The 15,116-nt window shown below is 38.6% G+C and overlaps 1 protein-coding gene across 31 annotated transcripts in view; it reads right to left on the reverse strand.

Annotated features, from left to right (window-relative positions):
• Positions 1 to 487: 487 nt before the first annotated feature.
• ptprda (protein tyrosine phosphatase receptor type Da) overlaps positions 488 to 15,116 on the reverse strand; it is a 341,854-nt gene continuing 327,225 nt past the window's right edge. For all 31 annotated transcript variants that reach the window (XM_065249635.2, XM_065249633.2, XM_065249632.2 and 28 more), the window contains 10 exons: positions 14,649 to 14,824; positions 13,633 to 13,752; positions 13,395 to 13,549; positions 10,269 to 10,554; positions 7,036 to 7,214; positions 6,830 to 6,956; positions 6,528 to 6,653; positions 5,851 to 6,005; positions 5,256 to 5,391; positions 488 to 2,976 (listed from right to left, as the gene is read on the reverse strand). In XM_065249635.2, the coding sequence (XP_065105707.2) occupies positions 2,908 to 2,976; positions 5,256 to 5,391; positions 5,851 to 6,005; positions 6,528 to 6,653; positions 6,830 to 6,956; positions 7,036 to 7,214; positions 10,269 to 10,554; positions 13,395 to 13,549; positions 13,633 to 13,752; positions 14,649 to 14,824 (1,529 nt within the window). In that variant the 3' untranslated portion in view covers positions 488 to 2,907. The remainder of the gene's footprint in view (positions 2,977 to 5,255; positions 5,392 to 5,850; positions 6,006 to 6,527; positions 6,654 to 6,829; positions 6,957 to 7,035; positions 7,215 to 10,268; positions 10,555 to 13,394; positions 13,550 to 13,632; positions 13,753 to 14,648; positions 14,825 to 15,116) is intronic.

A 15,116-nucleotide genomic window follows, 5' to 3' on the forward strand; every position in this document is an offset into this window, starting at 1 on the left:
GGTAAGTTTGGGTTTTTTTCAGTATGGACCTGCAAAACGTAACTGTAAAGTCAATAGTAGAACTTCAGCATAAATGCTAGCATATAGCATTAACTAGCATATAGCATTAACTAGCACGTACCATTTACTAGCATATAGCGCTAACTCAGCAGTCACAATTTAGTTTTTAGCATTGTTGAGATTGGTGTGTTTTCCAGCGATCTTTTGCATGCACAAGGTTTACATAAGAAGGAGGAAACAATCGTGTTTAAGGATCATGATATGTCATTACCATGTCGTTAATCATCTATGCCTAGAGAAATATTATTTTACATTCTATGGCACCTTTAACTAACCAAAACCTGCTGTATCATTTCAATCCCTTTACTCTACACCAAGATTTTATTTTCTTTAATAGAAGGTTAACAGGAACAAACAAGGATGTTTTGTGTTATTTGAACCGTTGAGCGAGTGTCGATCATCAGAAGAGATTGAAAGGAAGCTCATGTGCATAACACTTACATTTTTTAATAGAATTCATTTATAACAAATGTAACTTCAGTGTCAGTAAAGTACAGAAGGACGCTTCTCGTACAGACCAATCTTTTCACCACTGGAATCTAAGTAGGAAAATAAAAAGCACTTCATTCATTCAAAGAAAACAAAATCAAATCAAAGAACAGTTTACATTTACAACTAATCAGAGGTAATTTTATGATTTTTTTCAACAAGCCATTTTGTCTTTACAATTGAATTGAATTGAATGGATTACTTCAGTCTATGCATCCAGATGGCGAGATTAACAGGGAGCAGAGAAGTTTTGCGTTGGCGATTATTTCTTTTCTCTTCATCATCTCTTTTCGGTGTTATTTACATACACGCAATTTGAAGTTTGAAGAAGATTCGTACGGTGGGGTTCAAGTAAAATCTGTGATGGGGTGTGAAATCAGTAGGGCAGTGCATAGAGATACAGAGATAAAAAAGTGCAATTCGTCCTACTCGCCCCCACTGCAGCTGAACTCATGCATATTCAAATAAGATCCAGAAGAGCAAAGAAACCGGTGAGGAGCTGAAGTGACCTCCGGGTGGCGCTGATACCTACTGTATATGAGCTACGTAATAACAACAACAACACAGTTTAGTCGCTCGACGCCAGTGAGCGAAGGAAAACAATTCAAACAAAATACAAATATTAAAACAATTGAACAAACTGAAATGAAAAAGGGGAAAATGTCTGGAATGCACATCCACAAAACCAGTGAAAACTTAAAAAAAGTGTCAAAATAATACAAATATTTGCCAGCACGTAGAGCTCCACAGGACGATCAGGATCGAGTCTTTTTTTTTAAAATGCATTTACTGCGATCGCAATCTTCACGCACATAAGACCCAAAGTCATTATTTGTCCAAATGCTGGGAATTTCAAACTAGCGCTGTACTCGTGCTATTTTGTAAATCAGAAGTTATACATTTCTACTAACAGTTTCAGGCCGGACGGTTAATAACAGCTTTCGTTTCTTTCAATCCTTACCCTTGTCTTTTATCATATTTCTCTGAGCCAGATTAAGGCCACAGAAAATAAAACAGAGGAACAATGGAATAACGTATTTGCATATATAATTTCATATAATATAAACTGGTACACGTGGGAAATCAATCGCTAAATGCTCGTATATGGACTAGTTAAAGTATACACGTGTTAAATGAATATCGTAAAAAAACATGAGGCATAAATATAAGGCACTCTAAATGCAAACAAATGAAAAGGTGGGATCGTCTCCGTACGCGCGGTCTAACGGACGGATAACCTTTGACCTCTCGAGCCGTGATCGGCCACAGCCATGCACGAGAACGGAACCCGTCGGTCTGTAAAACATCGATTTATTGCACAAGAAAAGATGCATTTACACGTGAATCTGCGTCCGTTTGTCCTGCTGATGTGCATTCCAGCGGAAAACCTCATCTATTCCCTCTTCCCGTCTACACATATATCCATCATTCCATATATTATAGATTTACATTTATATATTTCTTCACATAATCATCATGTATTGTGAATATACATTTCAATCATACATAAATAAAGACATCATTTATTTTCATCATTTCTCTCTCTGCTCATGGAAGAACTGAGATATCTGATAACCTTTATACTCTGCCCCCCATAATTCAGCACATGTGTGTGTATCTGTGTGTAGTGTGTATGTGTGTGTGTGTGTGTTCGCCACAAACTATCAGCCAAAGAAAGTGAGTCAGGTGGATGTCAGGACATCTCTAGTTTAAAAAACAAATAAGATGGTAGAAAAAAGAAATAACACAAGTTTGAACAAACCACAGTCATTTTGAAAATGAAAAATATGAGACAACAAAAAAACAATGTGTGTTGTTTTTTGTCCTGTCTAATGATGGGCGGGTGGGGAATTATTACTGTTAGCCGCATCCGATGGTTTAGTTTCTTCACTGATGATGATGATGATGACGATGATGAAGTTTCCTCTTAGTGAAAAAGCTCCTTGTGCTGACTGAAAGTAAATCTCTTTACATCGAGCTCCCCGTCTCTCAGCGTCTGTGTAACTCCAGAACGTTTGTTTGTTTGTTTGTTTTTTAGCTTTTGTATTCATGAATCCTCGGAGCAAAGGAAGAGACGATTAATCCACACGATGCTTCAGCAGTTCAGATTCACCTGTCTGAAATTCATTATTATTACTATTATTTATTTCTTTTATTGTGTTTCTTTAGATCGGATGATTTTTCTTGGTCCACCTGGATATTTGTCTGTTATTTAAGTATTTCTAGGTTGCACATCCAACACGTAATCGAGTTGTGGACGAACAGTTCTTTTCACAAGCGGGTATTTATGGCTCAGAATCGAATGACCTCTGGATGTCCGATGGCCGTTCGCGTCCCCCTGACGGCACGCCGAGGGTCTTACGTTGCATAGTGGTCGAAGCTCCCGAGGTACTCCAACCCAGCTCTGTAGCAAAACTGGTACTGGTCCTGGTAGACAGACAGACAGACAGACAGACGATCAGACAAGCAGACGGGTGATGTGTGGCTTTATTTCCATAAAGATGAGGTGATTTTGAAACGCTCCATTATGATTATATTGAACAATCTCAAGCTAAATCAATCAATTCAGAAAGGTAACCGAGCTGACAGTTTAACTGTTTTATTTGACATTACTAACCTTCATGACAACAGAAGGTGCTTGTTAGTAAAAGAGAATTGATTGCTTATATTTCTACAAATATCCACTTGTTCAATTCTTATTTGCTTAAAGATCAAAATCACGGTTACAGGGTTACAACTTTAATATTTTCTCTTATGGAAAATCCAGGTGCTCTTATATTCAAGCGGACATTTCACAAGACCTTTTAAAGATGTCAAATAAATCTTTGGTGTCCCTAGAGTGAAGTTTTAGCTCAAAATACCCCACAGATAATTTATTATTAGATGTTAAAATTGACACTTTGTAGGTGTGAGGGAAAATGTGCCGTTTTGGGGTGTGTCCTTTAAAATGTAAATGAGCTGATCTCTGCAATAAATGTCAGTGCTGTGGTTGGATAGTGCAGATTAAGGGGTGGTATTATTATAATAAGATCCCCTTCTGACATCACAAGGGAAGACACATTTTAATGAGCTATTTTTTTCACATATTTGCAGAGAATGGTTTACCAAAACTAAGTTACTGGTTGATAGAAGCACTGGGAACCCAATTATAGCACATTATAGTCAGATTTTCATGATATGTCCCATTTAAAGGGTCAGTTTCCCAGACAGGGCTTATCCTCACCCCAGACTAAAGTGCATGCTTGAGCTGCTTTCATTAAAAAAACTTGTCCTGTTTAATTTTAATCTATATCGTTGACATTGTTTTGTCTCAAGATGCACACCAGGATTGTTTTTTGTAAGATATGTTTGTAAAAACTGCTTAAATGTCCTAATATAACCAAGGGCTAGACCTAGATTTATCTAAACCGCTGGAAGAGTTTATGTTGTCATTATGTGTTTGTATTTTTATTTTTTTAAATTATGAAACAGAAAAATATGACTGACACATAACTTAGAAAGAAAACAACTTCAAGATATTAAACAATTAAACATTAAGGGGCGGTTTACTGTACAGGGTTTAGTTTAATCCAGGACTAGTCCTTAGTTGGTTATATTCGGACATTTAATTTCAAACATACCTTACAAAAAAACATTACTGGTGTTTATCTTGAGATAAAACAATGGCACTGATATATGTGAAGATGTTTCAATGCAAGATGATTTTAGTGAGGTCCAAACCAGCACTAAACCGCAGTCCTGTCTGGGAAACTGCCCTTAAAATCTTAAAATAAATTGTCGTACATTTTGAAGAAATCTGCTAGCTATTATTTCTGTATAGGAGGGAGGGGCGAGAAATATATTCAGATTTAATGTGGAGTCGTTTCTTAAGCGGAGAATAAAAACATCTGCACATCTCAGCGGAGAAAATGTGAAACAAGAAATCTATTGAGTACAAGCACGTCTGTGACGTCCTGCCATCTTTTCTCAACAGGTTTTGTGAAGACGTTTACGGACGTGTGCACATCTCCATAGCAACAGAAGAGGCGACGGAGCGTGCGTACGTGCGTGTAGCTCTCGTGTGAGGTGAAGACGGGCGATTGTATTCTGCAGAGCCTCATCACCTCGCTGTCCGCATTGATCGCAGAAAATAATTTTCCCTCATTGAGGCGGGAAAGGGCCATTCTGCGGGTTAGCCGTGAAATTGCTTATCTGAGCCAATTTGCATGGCTAACCTGAAGGGTTTGTCATTATAAATGAAAATGAACGTTTGCGGGCCGAATAAGGCAGCGGCGCGTCCGACGCTTTCGTTTATTGTCATCGTCACAAATTCAATGCCTGCGTTTATTTATCACGGAGCTGCTGCATTAAAACACGCAGAGAATCTGAATGAATTACAAAAAAAAAAAACTGAGCCAATCAAATCAAATGAGACTTTGTTGAAACTTATCTCAGGACTGACTCGCCCTCCACACCTGATAACAGACAAATTTATAATGGAAAAACAGAATGTAGCATTTAGTATGGCTAAAGTCATCTGGTTAACTTTTGCATTATATTCTGTCTCCTAAAGACTCAAATATAAGAAGACTCCAATTCGATTTCATTGGAAATCCTTCATAAGTTCATGATAGGTTTGTAAGGACGTGAATGTTTATGTTTTTGAGTGACCTATAACTGATGAGCTGCTGTATGTTTATACAGTAATGTTTAAATGTGTTACATACTTCAGTTTGAACCATGGCTGGCCGTTGCGTCCGTAACATCTTGACCGTCTGAAAGATGTCCACCACACCTTCATACCTCATCCTCTCTAGAACGATACTGAGCGTGATGAAGACTCCGGTTCTTCCCACACCAGCACTGTTTAAATACAAATCATCATCATTAACATCAAAGAACTGAGACGTCACAGTCATCACTTCTCTGTTAAAACCCTCTTATTATTTACATTGGATTATTACATCCAGTCGTTGGGTGTTTTCCCTGCATTATTTCTTCTGGTTCTGCAGAAAGTCAACACCCAGAGACTGCATGTAAATAAATAATAATATTACTCACACAGCCATATTATCGGATCTATAAATTCTGTATTTGAAAGATTTGCCCAGCAACTCGCCCGGCTTTAAATCTTGAAACGTGTAAACATTTTTACTGCATTCAATGCATCTCCGACAACTGCAATCTGACAACTCAATCCTTCTTCAGATGTGGGTAAAACAATATTGAGATGACTTCAGTCGAAAGACAGCGCCACCTACTGGTGAAAGTGAGTCTGGTTTAGATCTGCCCCAGGGTTACATCTGTATTTATCTCTCTTACCTGCAGTGGACAGAGATGGGTCCATCTTGACCAAACTGCTCTTTTGTTTTATGTACTTGGCCGATGAAGTCGATAAAACCTTCGCCTGATTTTGGCACACCCTGTTCCGGCCAATCGGTGAACTGAAACTGTCTGACGGTTCGCGATTGGCCGTCCTGAAAGCACAGACAGAAGAATATCAAACTTTAATTGTATATACATGACAGATGTTGAAGAGAAACACTGATGGCAGCAGTACAAACACATCTACAGAAGAAAGAAAACACGCTGAATGATTTCAATTAATTAAAGAAGCATTTAATAAAAACACCTTTGAATATTTTAAGTCAAACAACATCCATCTGAGGCTGTGCTATATTACAATTATAAAGACTTCATTGCATTCAATGCATCTATTATTAAAATAACAACATATCAGATGATGATAAATGCACACCTCTTCTGTCCATTTACTTTAAGAATAACACAGTATTACCATAATATATTTCTTAAATTAAACAGTGTGTTATCACACAACATTTTTTATAGTGAAGTCACGTGTCATTTCATTAGAGTTCAAACACTTCTCATGTTTACCTGAACTGTTTTGTCCCATTGACCTAAAATCTTAAACCCAACAGACAAAGAGACGCCTCATTTACAGAGATAAAACACAGAAAGAAGAGTTTGTGTCTTACCCGAGCATCCGTCACTTTAAACTCTCTGAGGATATACTGAGGCATGTTATATTCAGCCATAGGATCCACCACAAAGTACTGATACCTGGCTGAACGCTCTGCTGGCCAATACTGATGACATTTCTCCTGACACACACAGAGAGAGACACAGACAGACAGTGAGCTTCATTTCTCATCAGTTCTCGGTGATCCACACAGTTGTTTGTAAGTATTGCTGTATGGTTTTCATTGTCCTGATGTCTGTGTGAATTAAAAACATCAAAAGCACTTGAGTGTGTAAAACGTAATGTCTGAATACTCACTCTGCCCATCTCTCTGAGTTTGGTCAACATCACTACTATGGTCGAGTTATGTTCCCACAACATCCGCCAGAAGTCTTCAGTGGTTTCAGCTAAAGGACCCTGTGTGGCGATGTAAGCCTTCTGTTGCCTGGCAACACACAAACAGAATCAACATCAACACGTTCGGACAGACGGACGGACGGACGGATCGAGGATCTTTCGCTCACCTGTATCCATCGATAAAGCTGGCGTTGATGTAGTCCGAGCCCTCCACTCCTCTGATTGGCTGCAGACAGACTCGTGTGGACTCGTAGGGCATGATGTTAACTAGTCGGTTTTTAAATTTGTTGCAGGGCAGGTTGGCACTGATGAAGCGTGAGGTGTGGGCTTTTGTGTTAGCTAACCGCTGTAGCAGAAAAATATAAGAAATATTATTAAAACCAAACCCCAAAGTTTCGTCTTTTATTCTATAAAACTAACCACACAATGCTAAAGCGTTATGAATCGTTGCTATGGGAAAGACATTACGTTTCTTTGTGGTTGCTGAAATGTTACCCAATGGTTTTTAGTGCATTGCTATGTGGTTACTCAAAAGACCGTCACCCTCAAGTCTCATGATAGTTTGATCTCATACACCTCGGGTCTCTGTCAATGTCAGTGTATGATTCAGTGTCAGTAAAAGCACAGTAATAGGGCAGTAGTGACACAGTAAAAGTGCAACAAAGGCGCAGTAATAACAGTAAAAACACACAAATAGTGCAGCTATAACACAGTAAAAGCACAGTAATAAAATAGTAAAAGGGCAGTAATAATACATTAAAAGCACAATAATAACAGTAGAAGCGAAGTAATAAAAGTAAGCGTGCAGCAGTAGTGCACTAATAACGCGGTAAAAGTGCAGTAATAACGCAGTAAAAGTGCAGCAATAACAGTAAAAGTGCAGTTATAAAACAGGCAGTTCTGGTTCTTCATTCTGATTGGTTGAAACGCGTTCTACGCCGTGATAAAATACACCGGTAACCTCACAGTTCAGACCACATTACATAAGTATCACTGCGCCACTGTTGCTGCGTACTGATTTATGAAAATAAACACCACAGTCTTTAATCATATTTTTAATTTGTCTACAATTGCACAATCAATGGCGATATCCAGATAAATGTAAATAAATATTGTTGAGTCATCTCGTCGATAAAGAGAAAACGTTGTCTGAGGAGTTTATAACTCAAGATCACACGTCCGCTATTATCCACTGGGTGGCGATCTTACCCAACTTAAACACTGACGCATTCACTGAAAACACCGTGTAGTACTGTTCATGGCTCTGAGTCTGAATCTGATCTCTTACTAAAGTTCTTCACAAAAATTGAATTATCTATAAAATTTGAGAGGTGATAAAAGAACATATGAAGGTAGGATGAAACGTTTTTTTGTTTGTTTTTGTTTGAAAGCGGATGGTCTGTTCTTCCATTTGATATTTTATGTTTATTTAAAGAAGATAATTTTTCTGCAAGGCATTAAACTAAAACTGGGTGGCAACTTAAAAAAAAAACGCTGACGGGGAAAGAGTTCAGCATGCTTCCTTCCACGCATATTTGATCCCTTCAACAGTTGCACAATATAAATGTTAATGTATAAATTAGATGAATGGTGATTTATAAAATAAACACCACAGTCTTAAAACATATTTTCATTGTATCTTTGCTGGGTCTGTGTTGGTTGGGAACTGCGCTCTGTTTCAGTCACTCTTGATTCTGAAGAACTACTTTGTTTGGCGGAAGAGTAATATTTGTACTAATATAATTACAACTTATTTGTGTTTTATTTTATAAAATCCCTCTAACGTTATGCTTATGAAGTAACCGTTTTATAAACACAATAAACCCTTCGAAGCGTTGGGTTACCAGTGCATTTAATATTATATTACAGTGCATATACTGGTAACCCACTGCTTCTTGGGGTTTATTGCTTTAATATAACACAGTAATAACACAGTAAAAGCGCAGACAGTGCAGTAATAACAGTAAACATGCAGCAATAATGCTGTAATATTTTAGTAAAAGCGCAGTAATAACAGTAAAAGAGAAGTAATAACAATAAGTGTGCAGCAGTAGTGCAGTAATAATGCAGTAAAAGCGCAGTTATAACATTAAAAGTGGCAGATATAGTGCAGTAATAATACAGTAATAACAGTAAAAGTGCAGTAATAACAGTAAAAGCGCAAATGTAGCACAGTAAACATGCAGCAATAGTGCTGTAATAATTCAGTAAAATTGCAGTCAGTAATAACAGTAAAAGCGCAGTAATAACAGTAAAAGCACATAAATAGTGCAGTAATAACAGTAAAAGTGAGTAATAACAGTAAAAGCGCAAATATAGCGCAGTAAACACTCAGCAATAGTGGCGTAATAATTCAGTAAAAGTGCTTTAATAACAGTAGAAACACAGTAATAACAGTAAAAGCACAGCAATAGTGCAGTAATAATGCAGTTAAAGCGCAGTAATAACAGTAAAAGTGCAAAAATGGCACAGTACTAAGACAAGTAATAGTGCAGTAATAACAGAGAGCAGTATCAGCAGAGCTCCTAGGTCAGGTGATTTTCAGTGCAGGACTGAGTTATGCACCAATGTTTCATTCTTATATTTAGATGCCACAGGCAACAGTAAGAGCAATAGCTGACTTGTAAATGATGTAGGAACAACTGTGTTTCACTTGACTGGATGTTTATCATCTTTATTCTCTTGAACATTCTTTGCTCATCCAACTTTCTCTTGTGGAACGCTTGATATTGGTGCAGTTGAGTTTAGTGATAAATGTACTCAGAATATGTAAACGTGATGAAAAAGCATAATAAAGAAGTGAAGTTAGCGTGAGAAAGGGAAAGGGTCTAGAGAAGAAACCACAGGCCCCACACTGTCTCCACAGCCATAATAAAGAGACGTCCAGCGGTGGGATGAATTCAGCCAAACCCCAGAGATGGGCAAGACTCCAGGGCTGGCTTCTGGTTGGTGGCATGATATTTGATAACCTTCTTACTCTTTGTAAACAGATTTCTGTTTGACTACAGGCCGTGTAAAATGAGGCGGTGCTGAATAACAGAAGAGAGACGGAGAGTTTCCCGCGGTAAAGCCAGCGGGTTGGCCGCAGTTTGGAAGGCGGAGTCAGAGGTAGCCATCGGATATCTCCACAAACGACTAATAACATATATTTTTATTGACAGTTCTCATAATATTACCGTAAGAAAAGATGCTAACAGAAACAGATGACTGCTCTTCTCATTTACATCAACCAATTCTTTAACCTCATGGCATTAGTTTGTGCGCCATGTGATGTATCTTATCACATGCTCTTTACACTACAATAAAGCCCTTGAGTTTCACCCAATACTCAATAACTCTACAAATCAAATGCATATGTGCAATCTTCAACAAACAAACAAACAATAGTATGTTAACTTACCTTAAACTCCAGCTCCATCCCAGTTACGTTTTCTCCGGACTCAATCTGTGTGAGTTTCTGGATGTAGGCGTATAGATTCCGTGCAGGAACCTCTGTGGTGCCGCAGGTCACGGCCTCCTGAAGGGCATCGTGAATAAAAACGTACTGATCCTCTGTCTGTACCATGTAGTTTCTCTGCGCACGCATCAGAGTCACATGACCGTAGATGTCCACCGTTTTCTCGTGTTTAATGCGCTCCAACATGGCATCGATCACGATGAAACAGCCGGTCCGACCGACGCCGGCACTGCAAAAATAATGGTAAATGGTAAATGGACTGCATTTATATAGCGCCTTTAACAGACCTATGGCCATCCAAAGCGCTTTACAATTAGCCTCACATTCACCCATTCACTCACTCATTCATACACCGACGGCGGTGTCAGCCATGCAAGGCGCCAGCCAGCTCGTTGGGAGCGGCTGGGGTTAGGTGTCTTGCTCAAGGACACCTCGACACCTGGTCCGGTGGAGCCGGGGATTGAACCACCAACCATCCGGTTTGTAGACAACCTACATGAACCACTGAGCCACTGCCGCCCCACCAGCAGAAAAGGAATCAGATCAGTGTTGAAAACTTTATGCAACTTTACAACTTATATCTCTACGCAGTGATCTAGATGCAGATTCTTACAGACTTGTTGTCCATCAGTCCACTATGTGTGAGCATAAACTATTATTGTACATCTCTCAGCAGAATCCGACTTATGTTAAACCTTTGAAATGCCAAGGTTTATTTTCTCTTATTGCTAAATGCCTTTGAAAAGCATTGCTGAAATTAAACATACGTCTTCTCACAACAAGAAATGTAGTTCTCTATCTTTGTCCCACCCTTACACGTATAAATCAAATGAGCTGTCCAGTATTTGGTTGTTTTTCATGTTGGTCAAACAGCACCGTTAAAAGTCCTTGACCACAATGGAATTATCTCAGCTTTTAGGTCAGCAGGACAATGATCCAAAACACAGCAGCAAGTTCACCTCTGAATGGCTGAAGAAAAACAAAATGAAGACTTTGGAGTGGCCTACTCAAAGTCCTGACCTCAATCCTATTGAAAGGTGGTTCTCCAATGTGGCTGAATTACAACAATTTTGCAAAGATGAGTGGACCAAAATTCCTCATTGCAGACTCACTGCAAATTAACGCAAACGTTTGATTGGAGTAGTTGCTGCTAAGGGTGGCCCAACCAGTTATTAGCAAACACCTTTCACACAGGGCCATGTTTGGATTTTGTTTTCCTTTCATAATAAAAAACTTGACTTCAATTTGTTTGATGATCTAAAACATTTAAGTGTGAAAAATATGCAAAAACATAAAAAAGGGAGGCTCATTTGTGTTATTGTACTTATTAAATGTTTTTTAGTATTGATGTCATATTGTAACAGCATAACAATTCAGTGTTTCTAATGAAAACTGTCCTTTAAAACCTGTAATAACGCTGAACGCTAACAAATAAATAAACTAATGTTTGCACAATGAGAGCTGGAGTGTGTATCAGGAAAGTAAAGCATCATGACAGCCATATAATGCTTGACATTACCATCTACACACCTCTCTCTCTCTCTGTTCGTGTCCCATGTGTCATCAATCATGCAGTTGGATGGACTTTCTTTTTCTCTGCAATAACGGCTGACTGCACGTGCTTCATGGTGACCCATGGGTGTAAAGGGCCAAAACCCACCTTGGAAAGACGGGAGGCACACGAGTGCCGCCACGCCACCATCACACGATTTATACACGAGACTCAACGAGAGCCTTCAAGGAAGTGTGTACCAGACACAATCAAACTCTTTTTCTGTGGCTCTTGAATAGTTTCACACCCAGAATGCATTTTAGAGGCTCATTTTCACTTCAGTTAATTACCCACGAGCGGCGAGGAGGGGCGGCTGAACCAGCGCTCTTTTGTTTTGCGTGACAAACAGCGCTGTATAATCTCCTGCCCACACACGTCCCGTGACCCTTCCGGCTTACAAAAAAACTTTCATTTCGAAAAGATGCAGAAACTTTCTGACATCAGCGACAGAATGAACGAGCGAGTTCTCATAACGGTCAGACGAGAGCTCTCGCGGGGCGGACGGCGTTTTCAAACGGATTAACGTCTAGCTGCCGGAGCGTTATCTGATTTCAGCCCAATGAATGATATTAATTCCCGGCATTCAGCGAGCAGGCCGGCGAGAGAGAAAAGAGAGGAAATAAGGATTTTTCAATTTCAAGCGTTCCGCTGGGAGCTCTAATTAACTGCCGTATGTGTTATTTTTAAGGGTTTACTAATCCTTGCTTTCTATCTGGCAGTTTTCCGATCAAACTCTAGTCTGCAGGTTTCTTTCTCTCTCTTTCTTCTGTGTCTATCTGCTTTTGCTTTAAGGGAAATCTAACAGATGTTTTCATATATGGGTTTAACATAAACACAACAAGCGAATCGTGTTGATTTTTTGTGGTTGCACAGAATTAAAAGATTTAAATTTATATATATATGCATTTAGTTAAATCTACTCGATTGTTTTTAGTTACCGTAGCACAATTAAATTAAATTGATCTGAGTAAAAATGAGTTAAATTCAGCAATGCTACTATTATCATGTATTTCTACTTACTTTTAAAAATACCAAGTTATTATATTACAGCAAAAGCACACAAAAACAAGCTAGCCATAATCTCAATATTCAGTCTCATGCAAAGCATGCTGGGAACTGGAAATCCCCGCCCAACACAAATTGTTCATATAGTCCCAACTTAAATGAATTATGTTTACATAGGTTGATTTAAAACACATGTAATACGACTAGAAACCACGTAATATTTTTCCGAATCATTTTTTTCAGTATGTGTAAAGAGCTTGTGTATGAATGTAAAATGATTTGGTTTAACTGCTATCACTTTACTGATAGTTAATACTTTCTTGTTCCTATATTACACTACGGCACTTTCAGCTGAGAGAAAATATAAAGTTTTCATGAGAATCAAGCACATCTTCCAGCATTAGCTTAACATAATGGCATAAAATATCCTGCATGCACATTCTGTCAAACACAATTCAAAGCTGATTTGCATAAAGATAATCGTACAAACGGTAAACGTTATGCACACAAACCTGCAGTGCACCACCATGGGTCCCGCATCCGGGGGGTTACAGGATTTCACTCGGCGCAGGAAGGCCAGAAACAGCGTGGGATGTTCCGGAACGCCGTGATCCGGCCACGCGGTGAACTGAAACTGCCTGACCTCTCTCTTCTCGCTGGAGCCGTTCTGAATCAAAGAGTTAAACGGCATGAGGCTTCAGATCGCCGCAGATAGATTTGAATAATCATACACAGAGTTCATCCGGGTACCTTGTAAAGCGCAAACGTTCTGACGCAGTACGTGGCCAACTCCACCGTATCCAGCAGTGTGACCTGAATGAGTCCGTATGTTTCTGTTCCTCTGTTGGGCCAGTAAAGGTCACACTTCACCTTAAAAACAACAAAACCCCTCACCATTAAAACCACGGCACAGCAGAGAGGATTCCTGTCAGATATTATAATTACTATCTCAAACCCGTTCAAGCTGAGCGCTTATTCCCATTATAGATGATAATAGGTTGGCGACATTCAGAGACCCTATAAAATACTGTTGCATTACTGTACAGATGCTGCCCTGTCAGAGGAAAGAGAATAAAAGCGTAACAAGACAGAAAGCTTCGTCTCACATACGTGAACACAATCTCTTCGCCAACATTAAACGGCGCATGAAACCTTGAGGTTACGAGAGAAAAAATTTAAATCAACGCCCGACTCGTATTCAATGCGGATCAGTCTGAATGCAAACACATGCAGGATATAAAGAAATGATATTTGGTTAATAACATATTCATTTAGTTTTATAGCTGGGCTGTTGTGAGAGTAAATATCTCCACACTGAACTCATTAAAATGCCGCACGACCTCATCGAATCTCTGCTCCAGCCACAGAAATAACTCACATCACACATCATAAACACACAAACACATGCAAACATTTCAAATTTTAAAAAGAGTTACACATAAAGTCTTGAGAAACTGTTGTTATTTGAGTAATTATTCTTCCAAAGAAATAAAGAAAACAACATTTTGGGTTAGAACAGCACGGATAAATAAGAATAACAAAGCGTGTCCGGTCCCTTTTATATCACATCTACACATAAATAATAAAATCTTGTTTCACATTTCCAACTCTGTTAAAAACATATGTTGTTATAATAATAATACATTTTATTTATCATTATCATAATATAATTTTACTGATTATGATTGTTTTATCTCTACAGTCGGACACAAAAATCATCAAAAATAAAGTTGTTTTTTTAATATCACAAGCTGTATAAATCCTACCCTGGATCTTTCTTCCAGTTTAGTCATCATGACGATATTTGCACTCCGTTGCTCCCAGATCATCCGCCAAAAATCACCGAAGGTCTCCGGCAGCGCGCCTTGTGTGGCGATATAAGCGTTTTGTTTTCGATAGCCATCAATGTAGTTGGCGTTGATGTAATCACTTCCAGGAATACCTGCAGACAAAACAAACAAACATATTACCATAAAAACATTCAAACCTCAGACTTTTACTGCACTTCATACTGTAATCTTCATTATTAATGTCCATTAATATTAAAACCTTTTCATAGGCCATATTCACATGGACTACACAGACAATAAAGGATAAGAAGTGTTTAGAAGTTCATTTCATTGCTATTTTACACATTAATGAATTATAGATGAACTTAAGTAGATCCTAATGTAATGCTGTAACTATATTTTTAAAATTTTATTTGCATTGGAAGCTTGCAACTATAAAATAAT

The sequence above is a fragment of the Paramisgurnus dabryanus genome, chromosome 2 (genome assembly GCF_030506205.2).
Source record: "Paramisgurnus dabryanus chromosome 2, PD_genome_1.1, whole genome shotgun sequence".
Lineage (NCBI taxonomy): Eukaryota > Metazoa > Chordata > Actinopteri > Cypriniformes > Cobitidae > Paramisgurnus > Paramisgurnus dabryanus.